General features: G+C 40.6%; 1 protein-coding gene across 1 annotated transcript in view; it reads left to right on the top strand.

Moving 5' to 3' along the window:
* cacna1aa (calcium channel, voltage-dependent, P/Q type, alpha 1A subunit, a) overlaps window positions 1-24,568 on the top strand; it is an 89,775-nt gene that overhangs the window by 15,045 nt on the left and 50,162 nt on the right. The window contains exons 2-10 of the mRNA XM_085352311.1: window positions 8,579-8,684; window positions 8,964-9,103; window positions 18,762-18,853; window positions 19,479-19,631; window positions 19,930-20,117; window positions 22,123-22,226; window positions 22,345-22,460; window positions 23,362-23,406; window positions 23,516-23,599. Coding sequence (XP_085208437.1) covers window positions 8,579-8,684; window positions 8,964-9,103; window positions 18,762-18,853; window positions 19,479-19,631; window positions 19,930-20,117; window positions 22,123-22,226; window positions 22,345-22,460; window positions 23,362-23,406; window positions 23,516-23,599 — 1,028 coding nt within the window. The remainder of the gene's footprint in view (window positions 1-8,578; window positions 8,685-8,963; window positions 9,104-18,761; window positions 18,854-19,478; window positions 19,632-19,929; window positions 20,118-22,122; window positions 22,227-22,344; window positions 22,461-23,361; window positions 23,407-23,515; window positions 23,600-24,568) is intronic.

Here is a 24,568-nt window from a genome sequence, read left to right as displayed (position 1 = left end):
ACGTGAATAGAGAGAAAATAGAGAGAGAGAGAGTCTGTGATGGATTGATTTTTTCATGCTCATGTTTTTTGGTCACGTGTAGCAGCTGATACTACACAAACCCTGCTGGAAACCTGCACTCTACCTGCAGGGCGTGCTGGCATACGCTCAAGCTTGCACATTCGCGAGCACGCTTTGGTTGTGAAAAGCAAGTCAGTTCTCACCGTTAAATCAGCAAGTGCCATTCGATACACAAACAAACTTCTCATTAACATAATGTAAAAGAAAAAAAAGGGAAAAAAGAAAAGAAAGTCAAATGCTGCACTTTACATAGAGCGCAGACACACATACACACACACAGCACCGTCAGCATCTTGTACGAAGTGACAACTCGGCTGTGTGTGGGTGATGAGGGAGAAGAGGCAGTGGCAGGGGTGAGATGCGGGCACAACATATGCTGTATGGAATAAACACGGAGGGAGAGTGGGCGGCTGTGAGGCCTTTACACACTGAATGATGCTAAGTGAGAGTAAGAGAGGCCAAGCAGGGCTAAACAGGCCTTTGGGTGCTCCCATTCGTTTGGCAAAGCAATCAAAGCTGTGTCAAATGTAAAATGTAAAACCTTTATTTTTGGTGCTGGTTGGACCAGCAGCATGAATTTGCTTTAATTCTGGAGGCATATTGTCTCATGTAAAGAGGCTTTGCAGTTAAGGAGGGAGTGTCACGGAGGAGCAGGGAGGACTCGGCACAGACTGAAATCTCAGAAAAACAGGTTTATTTACACACTCCAGGTGCACTATATACAGGTGAAGGAGAGGGGGGCCAGGGTTCCCAGGGGTGCGGAGAGGGGTCGGGAAAAGCGTCCAGAGTCACCAAACCAAGCACGAGAAATCTGCATACAGAGAACAAGAGTTAGCACGGAACTTTCACGGACAGAGCTCAAAACTGGCTGAGGCTAAAGTAGCACTGACGAGCGTTATTCAATAGTCCAGCGGCGAGGTGCTCTCAGTCACTGCCTTAAGTAGCGGGAGCAAACAAGGTGAGGAGCCACAGGTGATTGCCTACAGGTGGTGGAGGCCGGGAGCTCACAATGAGCTCCGCCCAGGCAGCGAGCAGAGAGAGAGGAGAGAGAAAAAAGACAAAACATAACATGTAGCCACACAGGGCCAGCCGAGCAGGCACGGGGACCATGACAGGGAGATACTGAAGGGATTATTTAAAATTACAAACTAATTTAAAGACCATTTAGTTTTTATTATTGCTGGATAATTCTTTAAAAAAAAAGCAAACCCCCCCAAAAAACTTTAATCCATTCCTGTTTTTTTTGTTGTTTTTTTTACCCAAATCTTCCTAAAAGCAAAACTGAAAGCCCAGATTTGAATTGCTAAAAGAAACATTAACTGCAGTTCATAAGAATCTATTGAAATCGCATAATGGTGGACTAAAATGGAGCACTTCAGCCGTGTCTCTTATCTTTAGGGCAGCTGATTATCAAAATAATTAGATCGGTTTTAACCACACTGCTTAATCCTATTCATTTGACCAAATCAGTGCTTCTGAGAGAAAAGTGATAAGCAAGTGAAGAAATGAGGAAATGATTTGAGCTGTTTTGCCACTGCTGCATAATGGAACAGGACCCAGAGAGAGAGAGAGAGAAGGGGACGGAGGGGAAAGAAGTGAGGGATATAAATAAACTGACAGAGAGAAAAGGGAAGGCTGCTAAGTTACGGTTCAACATCTTCCTGTTTGTCTTCTTGAAAACAACACAAACTCTTTTTGGCACATTTTTGAAAGCCAAATATGTGTTTGCAACACTGGTATTCATAAGTTACTTTGGATGTTTGTCAGCAAGAAAACAAACAACAAATGGTGAATGTAGGATACCTAAAACATGGGCCTCTTTCACATAATGAGAGAAAGAGGCACAGTGCTCATCGTACCCCTCATTTATTCTTTTTTTGTATTTAAGAGTAAAAGTCAAATAAGCCACTATAAACAGTGAAAATATTATGTTTACAAACATTATAAACATTGCATGCTTTATCAGACATAAAATGAATGCCAGAATTCAAAACAAAAAACAGGCCCATGCTATCACACTTCCTTATCTTAATGGGGAGGCTGGCACCTTCCTAAAGGGTAGCAGCTGGTCTGGACTCCACTGGCAGACAAAAATAGCGTAGTGAAGTGACGTCTAGTGTTGGTGTATGTGTGTCCATGCATCATCATGTGTGCTTGAATGTCAGTATGGAAAAGATTAGATCAGTGGAGGGAGGGGCAGAAGTGTTTAGGTATTGTGATAGCAACACTGTGTGTGCTTTCAAATAATTACAATGATCTAATCTGCACATGTGCTCATTTGGCGCCAATTATTTTTCACAGTATTGTATGCCACTGTGCATCTGTGTACGTACAGTACAGTATGTGTGTGTGTGTGTGTGTGTGTGTGTGTGTGTGTGTTAGTAAGTGTGATTTCTGCCACTAACCTAGTTCCAAAAGGGCATACAGAAACGAAATACTGCAATACTCTCACACCCCTTTGTTATTCTTTTGCTGTATTCCTGTCCTGCACTCTTAGTCTCTGCCCCCAACCCCCCCACCCCCAACCATGTTGTTGTTTCCCTCCCCCTAATATGCCCTGCCTCCTTCTCTCCCTTTTATTCCCCACCACTCACTCCTTTCAATCATGTCTGTGCCCACAGGACAATTTCTTTCTTTCTCTCTCCTTTTTTTTACTCTCCCTCTCTTTCATTTTAACTCTCCATATATTTTCCTCCTCCCTAACATGCTGGCTCTCGATGTCTGTGTCCTCATGCTGACGCAGCATCTCTCTTTCCTTGTCTCTCCCTCTCATTCGATACTGAATGGAGATGGCATGATACAGATAGGGATGACTGATGGGCGTGCTCGGTAAGACAAAGGTGGACTGACGAGGGATAGGAAGACGGTGGGAGAAACTAAGCGAAAAGAAGGGAAAGCAAAAGGGAAGAGGACAAGAAAACAATTTGGGAGATGACTGGAAGCGGGGATAGTCGTATGTGAGCACAGACTTGTGTGAGAGAGGAGGCTTAACAGAGTAAGCTGGAAGGAAATATAGGCAAGGGTTTTACTGAGGAAGAGAGGAGGCAGGAGAAAGCAAACATAAGGCCTCTGTGGAATACTGTGAGTCTCGAGCCACGCCTCATTTCTTTATGGGAAATGGGTGCAGTGATTTATTGAAATCATGTACGAACATATATGGTCATACAGTAGACGACACAAAAATAGAGTTTGTACAATTCTAACAAGCGTGAAAGTCAATATTTGGTATAACCACCTTTATATTGTATTGGCAGTGTGTTTGAGATATTTTCCCGGTGTAATTCCATTCATTTTGACAAGATCTGCAGCACTACTTGTTGGCATGTAGCTCCAAACCATGACAGAGCCTCCACCATGTAGTCGTAGTAGCTGTAGACACTGTTTTACCTCTTTATGGAAGTCCTCTCTAAATGTTAATGATTACTTGCAGCAAAACAATTGTCTCAATATGGCAATTTTTTTCACAGATTCTGTTAAAAACAATGTTATTGAAGATGTGTGTGTGTGTGTGTGTGTGTGTGTGTGTGTGTGTAATTTGGCCTCACTTGTGGCCTCACTTACCTTTACTTGGCGAGACATCTTTGTCTGCAACCTACTGCTGTCCCTATTACAGTGTACATACACATACACATGCTGAATGTCAGTAAATCACAGCCCAGTTTATCTATTGCTTTTATTGCAATCAATAAAATATGAAATTTCTCTCTCTCTCTCTCTCTCTCTCTCTCTCTCTCTCTCTCTCTCCATATATATATATATATATATATATACATATACAGTGGGGCAAAAAAGTATTTAGTCAGCCACCGATTGTGCAAGTTCCCCCACTTAAAATGATGACAGAGGTCAGTAATTTGCACCAGAGGTACACTTCAACTGTGAGAGACAGAATGTGAAAAAAAAATCCATGAATTCACATGGTAGGATTTGTAAAGAATTTATTCGTAAATCAGGGTGGAAAATAAGTATTTGGTCACCTCAAACAAGGAAAATCTCTGGCTCTCACAGACCTGTAACGTCTTCTGTAAGAAGCTTTTCTGTCCCCCACTCGTTACCTGTATGAATGGCACCTGTTTGAACTCATCATCTGTATAAAAGACACCTGTCCACAGCCTCAAACAGTCAGACTCCAAACTCCGCCATGGCCAAGACCAAAGAGCTTTCGAAGGACACCAGGAAAAGTATTGTAGACCTGCACCAGACTGGGAAGAGTGAATCTACAATAGGCAAGCAGCTTGATGTGAAAAAATCAACTGTGGGAGCAATCATCAGAAAATGGAAGACATACAAGACCACTGATAATCTCCCTCGATCTGGGGCTCCACGCAAGATCTCATCCCGTGGGGTCAAAATGATCATGAGAACGGTGAGCAAAGATCCCAGAACCACACGGGGGGACCTGGTGAATGACCTGCAGAGAGCTGGGACCAAAGTAACAAAGGTCACCATCAGTAACACACTACAACGGCAGGGAATCAAATCCCGCAGTGCCAGACGTGTTCCGCTGCTGAAGCCAGTGCATGTCCAGGCCCGTCTGAAGTTTGCCAGAGAGCACATGGATGATACAGCAGAGGATTGGGAGAATGTCATGTGGTCAGATGAAACCAAAGTAGAACTTTTTGGTATAAACTCAACTCGTCGTGTTTGGAGGAAGAAGAATACTGAGTTGCATCCCAAGAACACCATACCTACTGTGAAGCATGGGGGTGGAAACATCATGCTATGGGGCTGTCCTTAACACACTGATCTGTGTTAAGGACAGAATGAATGGGGCCATGTATTGTGAGATTTTGAGCCAAAACCTCCTTCCATCAGTGAGAACTTTGAAGATGAAACGAGGCTGGGTCTTCCAACATGACAATGATCCAAAACACACCGCCCGGGCAACAAAGGAGTGGCTCCGTAAGAAGCATTTGAAAGTCCTGGAGTGGCCTAGCCAGTCTCCAGACCTCAACCCCATAGAAAATCTGTGGCGGGAGTTGAAAGTCCGTGTTGCTCGGCGACAGCCCCAAAACATCACTGCTCTTGAGAAGATCTGCATGGAGGAATGGGCCAAAATACCAGCTACTGTGTGTGCAAACCTGGTAAAGACCTATAGTAAACGTTTGACCTCTGTTATTGCCAACAAAGGTTATGTTACAAAGTATTGAGTTGTATTTTTGTTATTGACCAAATACTTATTTTCCACCCTGATTTACGAATAAATTCTTTACAAATCCTACCATGTGGATTCATGGATTTTTTTTTCACATTCTGTCTCTCACAGTTGAAGTGTACCTCTGGTGCAAATTACTGACCTCTGTCATCATTTTAAGTGGGGGAACTTGCACAATCGGTGGCTGACTAAATACTTTTTTGCCCCACTGTGTATATATATATATATATATATTTATATATTTATATATAGCAATTTAAATATTTATATATAGCAATTATATATATATATATATATATATAGTAATGTAAAGTGTTAAATTAACACTGTCCAAATACGTTAACAGATGGACAGGACTGATAACGTTTTCCTCCAACATTAGCGTTATTATTTTATATTTTGCCCTGGCCACTAGCCACTGCCGTAATGATAACAGAAGACTAATGTGGCTAATAGATATAAAGGTTCAGGTTCTCTCTCTTTCCCCTTTTCACTCAGCTACATTCATGCACTGTCATGGATTAACACATTTACATGTGTATACATACATTTATATGCATAGCTGGGAGCAAGGAGGCTAATTGAACAGCGCCTTGGGTTTTCTGGTAATGTGTGAAAAGTGGTCAAGCACATGCACACGATCTCAGCACACATAGACACTCACATACATTAAACACATGATGAATGTTCTATAAATAGCTTCTTCGCCCTTTCTGTCTTTTCATTGTTCAGTTTTCCCCTCCCACCCCTGCCATGGGAATGGCTGCTCCCAAAGGAAGCATGAAAGTAGGAAAAAAAGGTGACGAAGAAAGGGAAGGAATAGATTTCGACCATGTGTTTTGTGTATATTTATACACAGTGTGATTTTTCTACTTTAGTTACTTCTTTTGGTCCTCTGATCACTTTTTTTCTTAGTCTGTTTACTTGATTCCTTTAAATGTAATAATTTATCCCATGATTTTAATGAGATAGAGGCACTAACTAGGGAAGACTCGGCCTGTGTGTGCATTTGTGTGTCTGGATGTGTGGGCGTGTTTGTGTGTTAGAGAAAAAAGAACGATTTAGATATATGTAATAAGGTACTCCCTCTCTCTCTCTCCCTATCTCTGGCTCAATTTCTGTACTAGCTGCCGGATGCTACATACTGAGAGCCAAATGGTGATGCCACAATAAGCCTCAGTCAGTGCCCAGGCATGTTATCATCAGTGATGGGAATAACGGCGTTACAAGTAACGGCGTTACTAACTAATCTAACTGATTACTATTTCTATAGTTACAACGCCGATACCGTTACTAACAAGAAAATGCAGTGCGGTCGCGTTACTATTTTTCAACAAACAGACGGCTGAAGCTGTGTTCAGCTTACTGCATCTTATATCAGTTGCATGGAAATAGCTGTAAGTAATCTGGGCGCTACAGCTTTAAGCAGCTGCGCGTGCTCCCGCGGGCGGCAATCACTTTCTGACCGACGATCACTTTTTGGTACAACAGCTGGAGCTAAGGGGGCAAAACAATCGCATGAGTGCTTCTGTTTGACTCAGGAACACTAAAGTAGTCGTGGTAAGCCAATCACATGACCACTTTAAGATGACAAAGCAACAAGGTGATATATACCAGTGTTTAAATTGTGTTGATAGGCCACGTAAAACCAGAGTCATGATAAACAATATATGCTGAGTTTTTTCTTCAATAGTTTCGTCACGTTTACTGTCTAAGGACAGCGCTAGCAAGCACTCTCTGCTTATGACCCCCAAAAAACAAACAAAAAAACGCCCTTTCGTGTTGGTGGAAAAATGTACCTTGTCGACCAATCAAAAAAAGGTATGGCAACGTGACTTTTGGTTGTTTAGGAAGAGGGGGAAGTTTTAGGAGTGACTAGGAGTGACAGGCGGCAAGAAAGAGAGAGAGAGAGAAAGAAAAAGAGAGAGAGCCAGCTTTGAGATGTGAGCGATTTGTGACATTTAGCATGTTTGGAGTGTGTAGTTAATGTGTTGTCTTGTGTAGTTAGTGTGTAGTGTTGTGGATAGTTTGGTGTTGTGTGTCAGAACAATGAGGCGACTGCTGTCTCCAGGTAAAAAACAAACAAACAGGAGTGATACACCTGCTGCTGTCAGGCCTGCAGGGATCAGGCTGTGATGTTCTCCTTTATAGTGGACAGAAATTATTTTTTTGGAGTGGCACAAATAATTTGTGTGGCATCTTATTGAATGCAGAACAGCTGATTGTTGTGTAAATAGTTTGAAATGGTAATAAAAACCATTTAAAGGTAAAAGGTAAATGGCTGCAAATAACTTGTTGTTTGTGAAACTTGTGCTTATGATTTTCAAATTGACAATTTAATTTGCATTTAAAGTTATGAAATATGATTCAATAAACAATAAACAAGTAATGTAATAGTTACTTTCCAAGTAATTAAATACTTTTAGTATCTTTTAACTCAGTTACTTTTTTGAAGAAGTAATTAGGAACTATAATTAATTACTTTTTCAAAGTAACTTGCCCAGCACTGGTTATCACACACTTACACAAAAAGACACAGGCTATATTAAAGTGTATCTTTGTTTTGCTTGTCCGTGTGGGTGGTGTGTTATCAGAAAATATACTTAGCAGAACATATTTAACTGACTCATAATGATGGCTTGTGGGTGTGTGTGTGTATTTGTGTGGGTAAATAGTGGCAGAGAGAAGCCAGACTGTGGTCCATTTGAGATAGAGTTGCTATATTTTCTTTTCACACTTGCTTACACTCAGTGAATTCAAACTGCATATATATTTGACCTTCCTTTTGACCTTTCATGTTAGGGTAGGGATGTTTTCTATATTATCCCTTAATTTGCCCTGACGTTTTTAGCAGGCCAGGTAAATTAGCTCAGTACGTTATAAGTGAATCTGTCCAACAAGGCAGTGCTGCAATTTTTTACTTTTCTGTTGGTGCTGCTCTGTTCTTGCCACAATGGCAAGATGATAATAGCAACTCCTGACCTAGTATGTGTAAATTTGCACATTATTTGTAACACTTTTAAATAACTATCCAACTATCCAACTGTGCTCTGTTGGATTAAGGCAGTGGTTCCCAAACTTTTTTTTGCTAGGCCCCCCTTTGTTTTACACTTTGGGAACCTCTGGATTAAGGTGTGGTGACTATGGAGTACGTATGAACTGATTGTCTTGTTCAAGCAACCAGTTTGAGTTGATCTGAGCTTTTATCTTGTTTAAATGATGCTCACTTGGGCATTTCAGTAAGGGCTTCAGCTGCATCACTCCCGTGTGACAGGGTGATGAGATATTTGTGTTAACAAGCAATTAATGTGGTGGTTTGTGGTTCAATTAAAAAAGATTTGTTCCTTCACTGAACTTCCTCACTCCATTTGAGTGGATGATTCTAGCCACCATCATTGCCAACTGCATTGTCTTGGCTCTGGAACAACATTTGCCTGATGGGGACAAGACGCCGCTCTCAGAACGCCTGGTAAGCTGAATAACCAAGACAAAATTGCATGTGTTATACATGTACATGCAATTAAATTCAGGTGATAGTTGTATATTTGTGAGATAATTTTTTATTTTATTTTTTAAAATTTATTTGGCACATGAGACTATTTGCAAAAATACTTCTGAAACTCATTCGCCAACTGCCAGCTAACTTACTTTGTCTTTCTGTGCCTTTCAAACCATCATAACCTTTCCTGCTTTTCCTCTCTCCTGTCTTTCCACTCCTCCTTTGCTTGTTTTCTCTTGTGCTCCCCAGGATGATACAGAGCCGTATTTCATAGGAATCTTCTGTTTTGAGTCGGGAATAAAGATTCTGGCGCTTGGTTTTGCCTTCCACAAGAACTCTTACCTGAGAAACGGATGGAACGTGATGGACTTTGTCGTAGTGCTCACAGGGTGAGTATTAAGCAAATGTATATGAGCCAAGCACAGACACATACATACATAATACAGTATGTAACCTTTAGTCAGATCTAAATGTGTGCCTGACTAAACTCAAACATAACAAAGGATTTTCCAACAGCATGTCAAAATCTGTCATGTGTTTTAGTATGTTTGTATGCATGTATGTGTGCAAGTGTCCTTTTCCTGCTCCTTTGACCTAATGAAAGGCCCCATTCTGGGCAAGGCAGCAGTCAGATCACAGAGCAGAACTGCAGGCAGCCAGCAGCCTGGGTAGTGAACAAATGTCACCACAATATAGACAGCGACAGAAGGGGTGGGGAGCACAGGGGGAAGCAGCACTAGAGAGAAGGCAAGAAAAAATGCAGGTGCCGCTACCTCAATAGAAAGAGAGACACAGTAGGAATGAATTGAAAGAGACAATGTAAGAAAGGGGAATGAGTAAATGAGATATTTGATTTGAACATTCAACGAGAAGGTGAAGACGAGGGCAAAGGGAAGCGATGGAATGCAACCTGAAACCTGTCACAGAAACGGTGTCAACAAGGCCGAGTTCAGACATGATGGGATTAAAATGATGGATTTACTATTGCCTTCACTTATTAGATTATATCTCACATGAAAAGACCAGAGACATCAGATAATAGGTTTGATTGACAGAAATGAAAGACAGAGAAGAGAAGCGGATGATGGCGTCTACACACATTCAAATGGGTTTACATTTTACATTCTTGCTCATTTGTGCTAGATTCTGTTTTCCCGACGCATCCATCTGTTAATCCATCATTTAAGCTGACTGTCAAATGTCATTCCTGCTATCCTTCGTGTTTCTTTAAAGACACAGTAAGCCTCTTTTATGTATCTACCACTGCTACACACCTGTGTGACGCTGCAGGCTGATGTGACACAGATGAATGCGATGCATGAGTGATGCATTAACAAACGACAGTGTTTGCATGTCTCACTGTTGATGTTCAACTGAAGCGCAAATTACCTGCAAAACATAAAAACTGCAAGAAAGCTAAAAAAAAAAAAAAGTAAACTGGTTGATAATTTATTTTTGAAATCTATTTAAAAGTTGTTTCTTAACAACTTTGCAAATTCTAGCAGCAATACAATCATGTCGCTGTTTGGGAGTGGTGGCACAGATTATCATGTTGAGGGGATTATGTCCACTTGTGTGTGCATGGGGTGAATGGTGGGGACTTCATGGGGTAGACGAAGCAACCGGTGAATCCAGTGATTGCTCCTTTCTGCCCAAATGTCTCTGTCTTGCACAAGGACACCACACATGCACTGAGCAGACACCCAGTGCAGCAGTATGTCCTTATGCTTTAATAAGAGCAATCACGAAGACAAGTTCCTCTCAGCATGGTGCGATAGAGCGACTGAAACAGAGAAGAGAGGTGAGAAGACAAGTGTCAGCATGACAGCAGGAAGTAGTGAAATGCCGAGAGGATAAGGAGGTACAACAGAAGGAAACAAGAATGTCCTTAAAGCTGATCTTTGATTTCTTTTGCCAATTTTTTCTATTTTACCACTCGATCTGTTGGTAGATTATTCTCAAGTGAATTGTCATTGGGGGAAGACAAGATTAGAAAGGAGTGTATCAGGGGATAGCTCAGGTTGAGCAGTTTGAAGAGAAAGTTAGAGAGGTAAATCTGGACATGTGCAGTGGAGGGATCGTGGATATACCAGACAAAGGATGTTGACAATAAAGATGCCAGGCAGGAGGAAAAGAGGAATATCAGAGGAAGACTTATGCAGACGGTTGGTGTAAGAGAAAAGGATGCAAGGGTTAGGATGAGATGGAAGCAGATGATCTACTATGCTGACCCTCTAAAGGGAGCGGCCAAAAGAAGAAGTGTTATCTGATGACCTCAGGGCAATCACTGTTAAATGGCACACATTGGAAAAAAAAAGCTAGATTTGTTTGAATGGATTATGTATGCACTATTTTATCAGCATATATTAGCCTTGTTGACTACCCTTTCTAAACATAATGGCCTTCATTAATGACATCTATTTTATCCAAGTGGTTTTGTGGCCCTATTTGGAATTTAGTGTCATAAACATGTAGGATTTTATTCAACAATAGCTTGACAAAGAGTTGCAAGACTTCAAGATGGTTATTTATTTGCAATGATTTTTTGTTGACTTCTCAGAAAAGGGGTCAATAAATAACAGCAACAACAAAACAAACAAATTAAAAAAACATCAGCATTAACGAGTGGAGTTTCACAGCGAGTCCATCACTAACAGATGACTGACAAGTGCATCATAAGCAGTCTTGTTCTAGACCTGACAAATCACCCATGAAAATCCAATGGCAATGATGCTGTGCTGAGTGTCTGATACATTATGAGCTACTGTTTTGCAGGTTCAGGTGTGAAGTTAGGGCAACACAGGGGTCAGCACTGTCACCTTACAACAATAATGATTTGATACAAAGGTGGTGGTTTTGTCGAAGCCTTTCTGAGTGCAGTTTGCACTTTTTTTCTTGTGTCTGTGCAGGTTTTCTTTGCATACTCTGGGCTGTAGCTGTGGATTTAATTAAAAATGGTGAAAACCTTGTCATTGATTGACAGCTCTGCTTCTCCCCAGTGTCATCTGGGTGTCACCAGCTCCACCCCATCTGCTGCTAAGTAAATTGATGGATGGGTGGATGGATGGATGGAGGCGTGAAATGATCAGATTCAGGGATTATTTCTCGAAGAAACAACCACATTGTTGTATAGCCTAAACAGCAGCCATCACGCTGTAACCCTCCCTGTCAACCAGCTGTGGTATATAGCAATATTTACCGAGCAGCACATAGTGTACACACATAGTACATTCCCATGATGCATTGAGGACGCTGCCTGCAGTCAATACATTTTGCACACATGTGGCGCACTCGTTCTTTGTTGTGCTTTCTATGAATGGCCAGTGTGTTTTTAGCAGTCCAGCTCTTTGAAGATGAAAGGCTACTTGGCCTTTCTATCAACCTTTGGTGGAAACCTTTGATAACACAGTGACCACATGGGCGCGCGCACACACACACGGCCAGACATTTCCACTTCAAACATTCTTTTCCATGTCCTGCTCGCCCTCCCTGCACTTGCTGGCGCTCTCTTCAAACACATACAAAGACAAACACACAAATAGCACTTAACATGTCTGAATACATCACCGAGATTAGCTATTTACTCTACGGTCTTGTTCCAAGTCGTCTCATTTGTGGGTGTTGACCTGTGTGTTGTAGTTAATTGTCAGAGTGGCTTGACAGTGAAAATAAGCTGGTTGGATTTGTTTGTTTCTTTGTTTGTTTTTCTACACCCACTATTGATTATTAGCCTAGTTACATTTAATTTACAGCTGTTCTTGCATTGCATCCTCTTCTTTCTTTTGCTTTCCTGTACCCGTGTTAGGACTTTTTGATTAGATTCAACAGCTAAAAAGAAGCATAAAAAATGAATGAAGCTAGAACTACTATTTCAGTCATTTGTAATAGATGTTATGGTTCTTTCGTAAATGTCAAGAATTCATAGCCTCCTCCCTGCAACTCTTCCATAGACTCCAATATTATAAATGCTCCCAAAATTCGTCTGAAAATCAGAAGTACAGGCTGTCTTTACACTGTCACCACATCCATATAATAAACTCCACAGGCATGAAAACTGAGAATTTTTTAGACTGGACATTGCTGGCGCTTACGGTGAAAGAATTTTGTCAATACGACTTGTAGTTTTTTCTTGGGAAGCATTTGTTTCGGGGTCACTTTCTGTTTATTTAAAGCAGCAGACGAGAGGCATGTGTCTGTGTGTGTGTGGTGCCACTGGGTGCAGTCTCTATAGCAACCAGGCTCACACCTGTCTGCTTAACGAGCTCTGTCTGCCACTCTGCCAAGATTCATCTTAAACACTTCTCTTTCAACTGCTGCTGTGGTCCACAGTGTTTGCTCTACAGCCATCATTTGACCTTTAAAACGTAGCCATCGTTGTTCTCTTTCCAACAGTGTGTCTTTCAAAGCTCAGAGATGTAAACATTTTGAACTGTGTGAATCCAAGTAGATGGATAACATTCTAACCAACCCATATAAATACACTGTATTTTTAGTCAGGAGTTTGTCTCAACAGCAGGAAAGACCCCACTTGTTAAATCTTTCCTGTCATCGCATTTTGACAACAGGAACATAAAGAACACACTGTTGTGTAGAACAATTCCTTGGGATCATTGCAGTTCAAAACTGATTTTGACAGGACTTAGGGTCTTCGATTTAGAAGCAGTTTTTCAGATTTGACAGGGTTTTGCACACTGTAATAAGCATATCAGTAGTCAACTGGATTGAGCAATCTGGTTGTCCCATTAAATTCAAGCTTATTGTTCATTGGTGGATTTGTCTTCTACACACAGGTGGTTCAGATCTGGGCATTTGAAGTCAGATGATGACCTATCTTTAGTGGACTTTCCCACATTTTAATCATTCAGTGATTTAAATAATATGAGGTTTCATTATTCATTCAGATGTTTTATGACTCTGAATTTTCTTTTGTCATAACTCAGGTTTTCCTAATTTACATTTTAATCATGTTAAGCAATTTTTCAACTTTTTATGTGTGAACGTCAGCTTTCAACAGTTCTGCACTTTTGTTTTCAGGTGAAAAATTCTGTATTTTTCAGCTCATTCAACATTTTTAACTTAACATTCAGCAATTATTTCATTTCAGCTCAAAACATTCAGCTATCAACATCCACACTGCAGTTTCTTCAGAAAATGCATTTTCTAGTTTTCATTGTGAGCTTCCTGAGCAGAATTGTGTAATACTCCACACAGAAGGGACCGAGCTGGCCAGAAACCTCCATGCTCTAAGGTGACTGTGCTACCCACTGCAAAACTGCACCATCCCTAAGGAGTATGCCTTCCTGTTTAAAATGTGTTTTGAAGTTATTGCAATTTCCTGCAGCTTTAACATTCAGATAATTAAATACTGTCTAGGGCGGTCTAGAGGTACTACCTCCCCATTTAAAAAAAAAAAAGTGTCTAGAATTGTGCTTACCAGACTAATGCAAAGCTGTATGTGATGCTTTATTCCCACAGTTTACAATTTATTAAAGGGAATTTCATTATAAAAGAAGAAATGAATGCAATGAAAATGTATGTGCAGTCTAAGCAGAACTGTCAAAATCTGCTCAAATGTCCCTCTCCACTGTCACTGCCACCAGCTCTTTGAGGAACGAGGGGCATACCAATGTGCTTCCAAGCCAGTTGAGAAAAATGTTCTTTCCCGTGTGTCTTGGGTCTACCCTGGGGTCTTTTCCCTGTTGAACATGCCCAGAATAACTCACCTAAGAGGCATCTAAGAGGCATTCTATTCAAATGCTAAACCCACCACAACTGGCTCCTTTCTTGTGTAGGACAGTGCTGTACTTTAAGCCCCTTTTGAGTGACTGCGCTACTCACCCTATCTCTGAGGATCAAGCATTTTGTGTGTATCTGCAATCCTTTTCTCCACATTGCCATAGGTGAGAATAGAAACCCAGATCAGCCAGTAAATTATCAGCTTGGTCTGGCTTTGGTCTCTTTTCCCTACAATGGATCTCCCGGTCCACCTGCAGGAGGAGACGTGGGCTCTTGTGAATTCTGGGAGAAATTCTGAGTGTCAGCTGATCGTCGAGGTCTGATTGCTGGCTCAAGAGACACTTAATATTTTATTGATGTTATAAAAACATTAAAGAGCATACTGGTGCATTTAATGCAAAATATTTGAATCATAGTCACAGATGCAACCAAGGAGACAAGGACAGATAACAGGAGAGCTTGGAGCAGAGATGGTGAGATTCAGTCAGTGATGTGGACAGAGATATTTAGCTGGATTTTAGCTGAAGTCAGCAGGAAGCTGCAGAGGGAGATAGCAGGGATAAATGTTGTTTGTATAATGCGTTGGTTTCTCATCAGAAGTGGAGAGATGAGGTTTTTGTTATAGCGATGTTGCTTCATCTGATTCCCCTTAACCATTTGCTCTCCTTTTACTTAAATGCAGGTGTGTGTGCATTCTGTGTGTGAATTTAAAGATGTACAGTAGAGAGCATCTGTTCCTGGCAGGGAAGAAATTGTTTTCCATTGATTATTCCAAATGACCCAGTTTCCATTGTGCACACTTGAATAAAATTATTTTCTCTCAGTATGTTTAAGCTTCAACCAACACCCATTTGCTGTGCAGATGCGTGCATCCGTGTGCACGGGTGTTTTTGCATGTATCGGTGTGCAAATGTGCAGCCCTGCATGTAAGCTGCAAAACTTTTACATTAAATAGAAAAGAAGACAAAAAAAACAAAACAAAACAAAAAAACAATCAATCTAGCTCCTCCCTTGGCCCTGTTACCAAGGTGATACAGAGATTCTATCAATGAGCCAAGGTCCCTGTTGCCATGGAAACACTTATGAATGAGAAAGGACCCGGTAACCGTGGAGACAGTGTGAATGAGGAACTGCCTCATCAGTTTGACACTATTTGTGATGGCAGATGAAATCACCGTCATGTTATTACCATCATCGTTGTTACTATCGCCATCACAGTCATCAACATCATCATAGTTCATTATCGTTATTGTCCAGTCATCAGCGTTGTTAATGTTTTTTACTGTAATCATAGTCACATCACAGAAATATATAAAATAATTGGATTTGTAATCACAGGTTGTTTTTTTGGCAAAGAGTTTCTGTACTGCGGTTCCAAAAATACTGACACAGGTATACGTGTTCATCTTTTATATGTAAATGTAGATGTGTTTCTTCATGTCAGCACACAGATGTTTTTGCAGCATGATATACAGGTTTTTCCTTCTATGAAATTTCACTATTCTCCTTTTTATATCAACACAGTTCAGTTTAGAGGGTAAATATTCCAACTGATCCACTGTTCTTTTTGCCCTTACATTTAAAATCAGTATAGCATCTATCTAACTCACTCTTTTCCCCCCAGTTGCACTTATGGTAAATGTTTTTTTTCCCCCTTGTGCAATACCTAGTGCAAATTTACCATCCTCGACTACATCATCTTCATCTTCCCTTCATGGCTATCCTAACTTGCATTAATGTAGCACTCTGTTGTTGCCAAGCATCTTTCAGGCTAATGTATCCTTGAGCAAAACACTAAATCTGTACTTCCTTTGTTGGTCATCTTGCGTAGCAGAGGGCAGCTCGGTTATTTCCTGGTAAAGCAGCGTTTTCAGCAATAAAACTCACTGTTTTTTTTAAGCAGAAAGCATAGTAAAGCAAATTATTATTATCATTAGTAAGATGCCAAACTACAGTTATTTACTTGCATTGCTGAACAGAAAAATTTGTTGAACGTTAAACTTGATTAATTCCGGGCTTTCAGATGAGTCCAATGAGTGTTCTGATTAATTTAAAAAAAAAAAAAAAAAAAAAAAAAAAAAAAATATATATATATATATATATATATATATAAAAAAACACCCAGCACGCCCTTGCGGGCGGTTTATCCTTCAAGCTCGGGTCCTCTACCAGAGGCCTGGGAGCTTGAGGGTCCTGCGCAGTATCTTAGCTGTTCCCAGGACTGCGCTCTTCTGGACAGAGATCTCCGATGTTATTCCCGGGATCTGCTGGAGCCACTCGCCTAGCTTGGGAGTCACCGCACCTAGTGCTCCGATTACCACGGGGACCACCGTTACCTTCACCCTCCACATCCTCTCGAGCTCTTCTCTGAGCCCTTGGTATTTCTCCAGCTTCTCGTGTTCCTTCTTCCTGATATTGCTGTCATTCGGAACCGCTACATCGATCACTACGGCCGTCTTCTTCTGTTTGTCTACCACCACTATGTCCGGTTGGTTAGCCACCACCATTTTGTCCGTCTGTATCTGGAAGTCCCACAGGATCTTAGCTCGGTCATTCTCCACCACCCTTGGGGGCATCTCCCATTTTGACCTCGGGACTTCCAGGTTATACTCGGCACAGATGTTCCTGTACACTATGCCGGCCACTTGGTTATGGCGTTCCATGTATGCCTTGCCTGCTAGCATCTTGCACCCTGCTGTTATGTGCTGGATTGTCTCTGGGGCATCTTTACACAGCCTGCACCTGGGGTCTTGCCTGGTGTGATAGACCCCAGCCTCTATGGATCTTGTACTCAGAGCTTGTTCTTGTGCTGCCATGATTAGTGCCTCTGTGCTGTCTTTCAGTCCAGCTTTGTCCAGCCACTGGTAGGATTTCTGGATATCAGCCACCTCCTCTATCTGCCGGTGGTACATACCGTGCAGGGGCCTGTCCTTCCATGATGGTTCCTCGTCTCCCTCCTCTTTCTTGGGTTTCTGCTGCCTGAGGTATTCACTGAGCACTCGGTCAGTTGGGGCCATCTTCCCAATGTATTCTTGGATGTATATATATATATGTATATGTATATGTATATATGTATATATATATATATATATATATATATATATATATATATATATATATATATATATATATATATACTCTTTTTTTGCAATACCTAAATACAGTTTCTGCAACTTATAGGTTGAGTTCCCATTAATATAACACTGAGTATTATCTCTGTGATATCTGTTCTTTTAGAAATATCATGCAGCTGAAGTGCATTAACGCCTCCTACTAAACTAGGATCCTCTCAGTTACAGGTCAGCGTCTGATGAGGCATTTGATATCACACAATGTCATTACAAGGACCCCAGCCTATACACTCGTGATGAAGCACCAACCACTTGGGGGGTGGGCTTCCTGGTAATACAATACCACATTCAAAACCACAACCATGCATACCTTCAACCAAAAACCCGGAGTTGGTGTCAATTTTCCCTTCTATTCAAATGTGAAGGAATCAGGCAGACCTTAAACCTGTGATTAAGACTGCAATGTCACTAGGCCTCTTAGAGGAACACAGGCAGGTAGAAATGTGTCAGAGAGACTGGATGAAAGAGAGACAGAGGGAGAGAGATAGAGAAGTGGGAAGTTTGATGATTCACAGTGTGCGTCAGACGATGGGACTGACTACAAGTCTGGCGGCACGAGGGAACATTTTAATCCTCTACTTACCCATACACACACACACACACACACACACACACACACACACACACACACACACACACACACACACACACACACACACACACACACACACACACACACTTGCTGTTTATGGCATTTATTTTGATGATGAGTGAATATATAGTTGCAGTAGCACACGCTAATATGTGTTTACTCAGAAGAGAAACATCAAACATGTAACAATAAATAAGCAAGTCATAATCTTTCTGTTTTTCACTCTCTTTTTATTTTCTTAATCCCGTTCCTTCCCTCTCCTCTCCATTTCCCCATCTTTCTCCTTTTTCGTTGTCTAGTCGCTCTCTCGTCTTGATACAAAAACACTTTCCATTCAGCCCATCCCTCTCTCACCCTGATACACTCCTCTGTCTTACTTCACTTGTCAGCCGTATCGATCAGTTCAGCTCTTACAGGATTTACATACAGAGCTCACCCAGTTGTTTGTAATGATCTGGCATGGGTTTGTGCATGTATGAGAAAATGGAGAAATGGAGAAACTGCGAGGTTGACAGACTTTGACAAGCTTGCTAGCTTAAATATTGATTCTCTGTGCTCATTTCGGTGCATTTGTCTTTTTCCCTTTAGAATTCTATCCACTGTGGGCTCACAATTCGACTTGCGGACACTCAGGGCTGTGCGAGTATTGAGGCCTCTCAAACTGGTGTCCGGTATTCCCAGTAAGTCGATATTCTTCATCTGAGAAAAATTTGAAAAAGGCTATCTTCACCTTTACCTTGAACCACATCTTTGTCGTTGCTTAACAATTGAGAAAGCGAACATTGTGCAGAACATCTTTAAATTTTATTTGGGGATCAAAATAGCATGGAGAAGCATTTTGTGTCAAGGTTTTATGCAGCTTCTGTGTTGCTCTGCATAATGCAACAACAAAAGTGGTACTTCTGTGCACACTCTGCTCATTTTTTAAATGTTATAGTGGCAGTAATGTTCCAGCACTACTGCCACAGCAGTGTTATTAATAGCCTGTTCTCCACTATGGGCTTGAACAGGCATACCAGGGCTTACTCATCATAAAAGTCACTTGGGTTTCTATGAAAAGCCAATTAGAGCATCACACCAGTAGGTGCTACAATATATATGTTTATGGTTTATTTCTATTTATTATAAGTTTAATGATTGGGTATAAATGTGTAATTAGGATATTCAAGTATTTCTTTACAGAAAGGTAGCATAACTGCAAACTAATTGAAATTAGTTTTAGGATAAAGAGAGCGGATAGATTAAACTGAAATGTATAAAATGATTCTTCATAAAATCTTAATACTTTATACCTGTGTGCTTTAGGCTTACAGGTGGTGCTCAAATCCATCATGAAGGCCATGATTCCTCTGCTGCAAATTGGCCTGCTGCTCTTCTTTGCCATCCTCATGTTCGCCATCATCGGCCTCGAGTTCTACATGGGCAAATTCCACAAAACCTGCTTCGACAACATAACAAGTAAAGGATTTTGTGTTTACACTTTGGCAATAATTCAGTCGGGATTAAATTGCTCCAAGTTTTCCTCAGAGAAGAGTGCACCTGTTCACGCTGAGGCAGACTTTAAATAGTTGCACTGCTAAAATTAGAACTTAAAATAGTACATTTTTGGTATACTGTGCAGTTTCTGCAGATGTAGCCTCATTCAACATCTGAAGTATTTGACGTTTTCTCAAGAGGGATTTAAAATTAATAAATACATTTGCGAGTACATGGAATTTGCTCATACTTGTTTTATCCCACTTTTACGCATGTTTAGAAGAGATCCGGGAAGAGTTTCCATGTGGGGTAGAGCTTCCATCTCGGCTGTGTCCAGAGGACACCGTTTGTAGAGAGTACTGGCTGGGACCAAACTACGGCATCACCCAGTTTGACAACATTCTGTTTGCTATTCTCACCGTTTTCCAGTGTATCACCATGGAGGGCTGGACTGACCTGCTCTACTATGTATGTCAAGCTGAACAGCATTTGCAACACTAGTACACATTCAGTGACCAACGTTTTGGCCACACCAGTGCAACCAGGAAAGCAGAGGATGTCTATGTAAAGGTGTTAAATTTAGCAAGGCAAAAATAAAAGATTTAATAAAGAAGGTCTTGTTCAAGAGAAAAAAAAAATGCTACAGCATGCTAAAATTCCACAAACCTGCTCTTATCATGTTTGCCTGTTAATTCATCTTAGAAAAAAAAATACAGTATCAGTGTATTTTGCTATCTGGTGATCATGGGGAAAAAATATTTCTGTCATATTTTGTGGCTGTTTTTTACGGATTAAACCTTCACATTAGCTAAAATATCTATAACAAAACAGCAAACAAAAAGATCTAATGAAGTGCACCTTATAACCTAAGGTGCACTTCATTAGATCTTTTTGTCTAATGAAGTGCTTAAAAATGCTTGTCAGACTTATTTTTAAACAAACTCCTGTTAACAAGCTGGAGTAAAATGTAAATTTTACTCCAGTTTGTTAACAGGAGTATTTTCACTCAAAGCCATTTGAGAGTGCGTTCTCTAATCAAGTACAAAAATTAGACTGTTAAAACCTTCAACAATTTCACCTGTGCAAACTGCTTATCTACCTATTAAATGAGTACTAACAATGCCATCACTCATGTCCAAGACTGAATTGTTCCCTGCTGTCAGGGGCAACGGTTGCTGTGGACACCAGAGGCAGATGAGGGTCTTTGATTGTTACTGTAGTCATCTGTTTTTCCCATCTCCTTTCCCTCTCCGTCCACCCAGTTCTTTTACCTTTCTTCCTCTGTCCTTTCCTTTCTCCCCTTATTCCTGCTTGTCTTCCTGCATTCTGTCGATCTCCCTCTGTGTCTCTCTCCTTCTGTCCCTCCTTCCCGGTGCTGCTCTATATTTAAAAAGGCCTGTTCAGCCCAAGTTATTCTTGCAGCTGCTCGGGAGGGGAGCAATAAAAGTTTAATGGTAGAAAAAGGGTCTGCGGTACATTGGGTACACAGCGGCGATGCCGGCTTACATGCAGGAAGAAGGAAAGATGGAGGAGACTGGAAGGAAAAGGGAGGGAGGCTATGAGAAAGAGAGCTCGAAACAGAAAAGAAAAGCCCGGGTCTCAAGTTGGGATTGATAAAATCACTGTAAAGGTTGTTCAGTGACAGTGAGGAGATGGCTATGGAGAAAGGAATGAAGAAAAGGTTAAACTAGCATTGAGATAGATAAGGGAGTGATGAAAAGGCAGATGGAGGGCGTTCTTAAGGGGTTCCATAGGAGGAGGGGAGACAAAACAATAAGAACTGAATAAAGAATGATAATGAAAGAATGGTCTGTAAGGGAGGATGGTAGGGACCGAGAGCGAGAGAGCAAAGCATTTGTTATACATTATTTACTCTCTCGGAGCAGCTAAATAGAGTGGCAGATACGCATTTACTTACTGAGATGACTTAAAGCAAAATCATGTCATTCCTGCTTTTGTTTATGTTTCCATAAGTTGTAGACAGCAGTTTAAAGCACATTGTTTCCACTCTTTAATGACAACGTCAAAGAATAAGTCACTAGGATAGCAGTAGGTTATTTTTAATTAGGCTATATAAAGCATATTATATCTTTAACTTGGTGGTGGTGCATATATATGTACATGAACGTACCTCAATGTGACAAAGCAGGGAGGTAGAGAATGAATTTTGATGCCTTCAGCTTTCAGCAAATCAATATGTATATATAGCTACAGCTGCTCAGTTTTTCAGGTGTACCCACTTTGCTGATTTAAATGAATGAAAAATTCAACCTTTGATTCAAATTAACTGAAAAGTTCGTCTTATTAATATTAACCTTTGTTAAACTCACATTTATAAACCATTATCTAACATTAACTGGTTTCTTTTAATTCACTTTGTATCAAATACTCAAGTAAAGAGCAAAACATTGATTCCTGATTAATTATGTTTGTGTGTGTGTGTGCGCGCGTGTGTCCTCACGTGTGTTTCCAGAGCAACGATGCCTCAGGGAGTGCATGGAACTGGATGTACTTCATCCCCCTCATCATCATCGGCTCTTTCTTTATGCTCAACCTGGTGCTGGGTGTGTTGTCGGGGTAAGTTTATGTGCATGTGTAAATATATAAAAAGAAACAGTCCCAACGTGCTTTACAGAGGTCTCAGGTGATGATGTGATGTGCAGGGTATATACTTGTGTCATGTGTGTGTCTGCAGCGAGTTCGCCAAAGAGAGAGAGCGTGTGGAGAACAGGAGTGAGTTTCTGAAGCTCCGAAGACAGCAGCAGATTGAAAGGGAACTTAACGGTTACCTGGAGTGGATCTGTAAAGCTGGTATGTATGACTGAGTGCATGCCTGGCAACATTTGACCATATAAAAACACCTGACATGTATTACAGTGTAATACATGTCAGATGTCACAGCAAATTTCTGCTTAGATATTAACACTCAAACCACTGGAAATTCAGAAGACTTAATATATATTCAGCTGTAAGTTTGAAGACCAGCTTGTGTGATGCTGGAATGAAAGTAAACCATCACTTTTTCCCGGAACGTCAAAGTAAACACTTAAAAAATGAGGCCAAAAATCCCTTTTTGTGGATTTTATCATAAAAGCAGTCACAGTAAACATGAGTTATAATGTGACATTATCACAATCACTTGCACAACAGTTGTTATTCAGGGAAGAAGGATCCATATTACATTGTATTTTATAGTTATAGCTGAATACACACTGACACCTTAGCACTGACAAGTTTTGGTTTGTTCTTATTCAAAAGTTTCCCATTGCAGCTGCTCTATATGGTTGTGCTTTCTTTTTGCCATTTTTTTCAATGTCATTTACCTTTAACATAACACATATCCAGTAAAGCAGTGACACAAATTTAATGGAACTTATAACACATATTATATCTTGAATATCTTACAGATTACAGACCCTTGGATAGAGAGTTTTGTCCACCTCTCCGGCCTGGTAGCTATCTGTTGAAGGCAGGAAATGTGAGAGAAAATAAGAGTAAAAGAGGGTCAAATCGAATAAAGGGGCAGATAAAGGGGACAGAGCTTTGATCTTCCTGAAAAGACAAATTTTACATAAAAACACAGAAGCTAATAAAACAAAAGAGGGACTACTGAGTGAAACAGAGACTATGATTTAAAAAGATGTATGAAGATGTTGTGGAACTTACACATAAATGTATAATATATTCACATTTTTGCTTGTGTGTTTTGTAGAAGAGGTCATCTTGGCGGATGATGAGAATGAAAATGAATATGATGGTATCAATTTCCTTTTTCTTTTCGAATGTAACATATAAATATGCATAAATGAATAGCTGAACTGTTGTGTTGTGGGTAAATGTATAAATATATTTGTACTGTATAACAGGTTCTCGTAGGAGAGCCACAAAGAACCACAAAAGCAAAGCTGAGCTTCTAAATTCAGAGGAAGGGGAGGGAGACCTGGGAGTAGGTAAGATGTGTTGTGTTTCTCTCTCTCTGTCTGTCTACCACACACACACACACACAACAAAGCCATTTTACATCCCCTCAGAGAACACTGCATTTACTTGTTTTGTTTTTTTCTGCAAAAGCTCCCAAACCCTACACATTTCTACCACAGCTCTTAACCTAAACCTAACTCCATGATAATCTTGCTTTAAAACACACTTATTTCCCATTATGACTGTAAAAAGGAATTTATATCCCCACATTAAGAGTAGCACACAGGAGAAACAGACCCACAGTCAAAGGCAAATCGCAGGTACACAGAGATGCTATCTTATCTTGCATATCAGCATTACCTGACCCTCCTCTCCATCCCTCTCCCGCCCTTCCCTCTCCTTTCTCCCTCTCTGCTGCTCTGCACTCCTAATGTTACATTTTCACTGTCCCCGAGCCCCTCATCTTTTTTTCCCCTATCTTTAACTTGCCCTTGTTATCTCATTCCCGTTTCTCCGCTCAAACCATTTTTTCAGCACAGTCATTCTAGGCACTTCTCTAAGATTCTGAAAGCAAACTTTTTTTCTTCATTCTTTAGAGCAATAATGGACATGGTGCAACCTAGAAATTCAAAATTGATAAGGCAGCTTTGATCATGTGCTACCTTTAAGTGAATTATACATCAATTTGTACTTAAAAAGCAGATTCAGTGCCGAAAGGTTGATTGAATTGTAGTGTTCCAGCAAATAGGAGGTCCATCGATATAGTTGACTCTACTTTAGTAACTGTCCACTATAAAAGAATAATGCATTCTTTTACTCTCCTAATAATTTACAGAAATAATGGGATGGGATCTTTTGCCTGTATTAAAAAAAAATACAGGCAAAAGATAGCATTAACATTTTAGTGCCAGTGATTGTGTCGCCTTTTTGGTCACTCATTGACTTCTTTTCATTTATGTCACAGTGCAGCTGTTGATACACGATGTGCCTCATTTATC

The sequence above is a fragment of the Diplotaxodon limnothrissa genome, linkage group LG4 (genome assembly GCF_057381915.1).
Source record: "Diplotaxodon limnothrissa isolate DT_005_m linkage group LG4, D_limnothrissa_male_GT1.1, whole genome shotgun sequence".
In the NCBI taxonomy this organism is placed as follows: Eukaryota; Metazoa; Chordata; class Actinopteri; order Cichliformes; family Cichlidae; genus Diplotaxodon; species Diplotaxodon limnothrissa.
The sequence above is the reverse complement of the archived record's forward strand: the minus strand, read 5'-3'. Positions and strand labels throughout refer to the sequence as shown.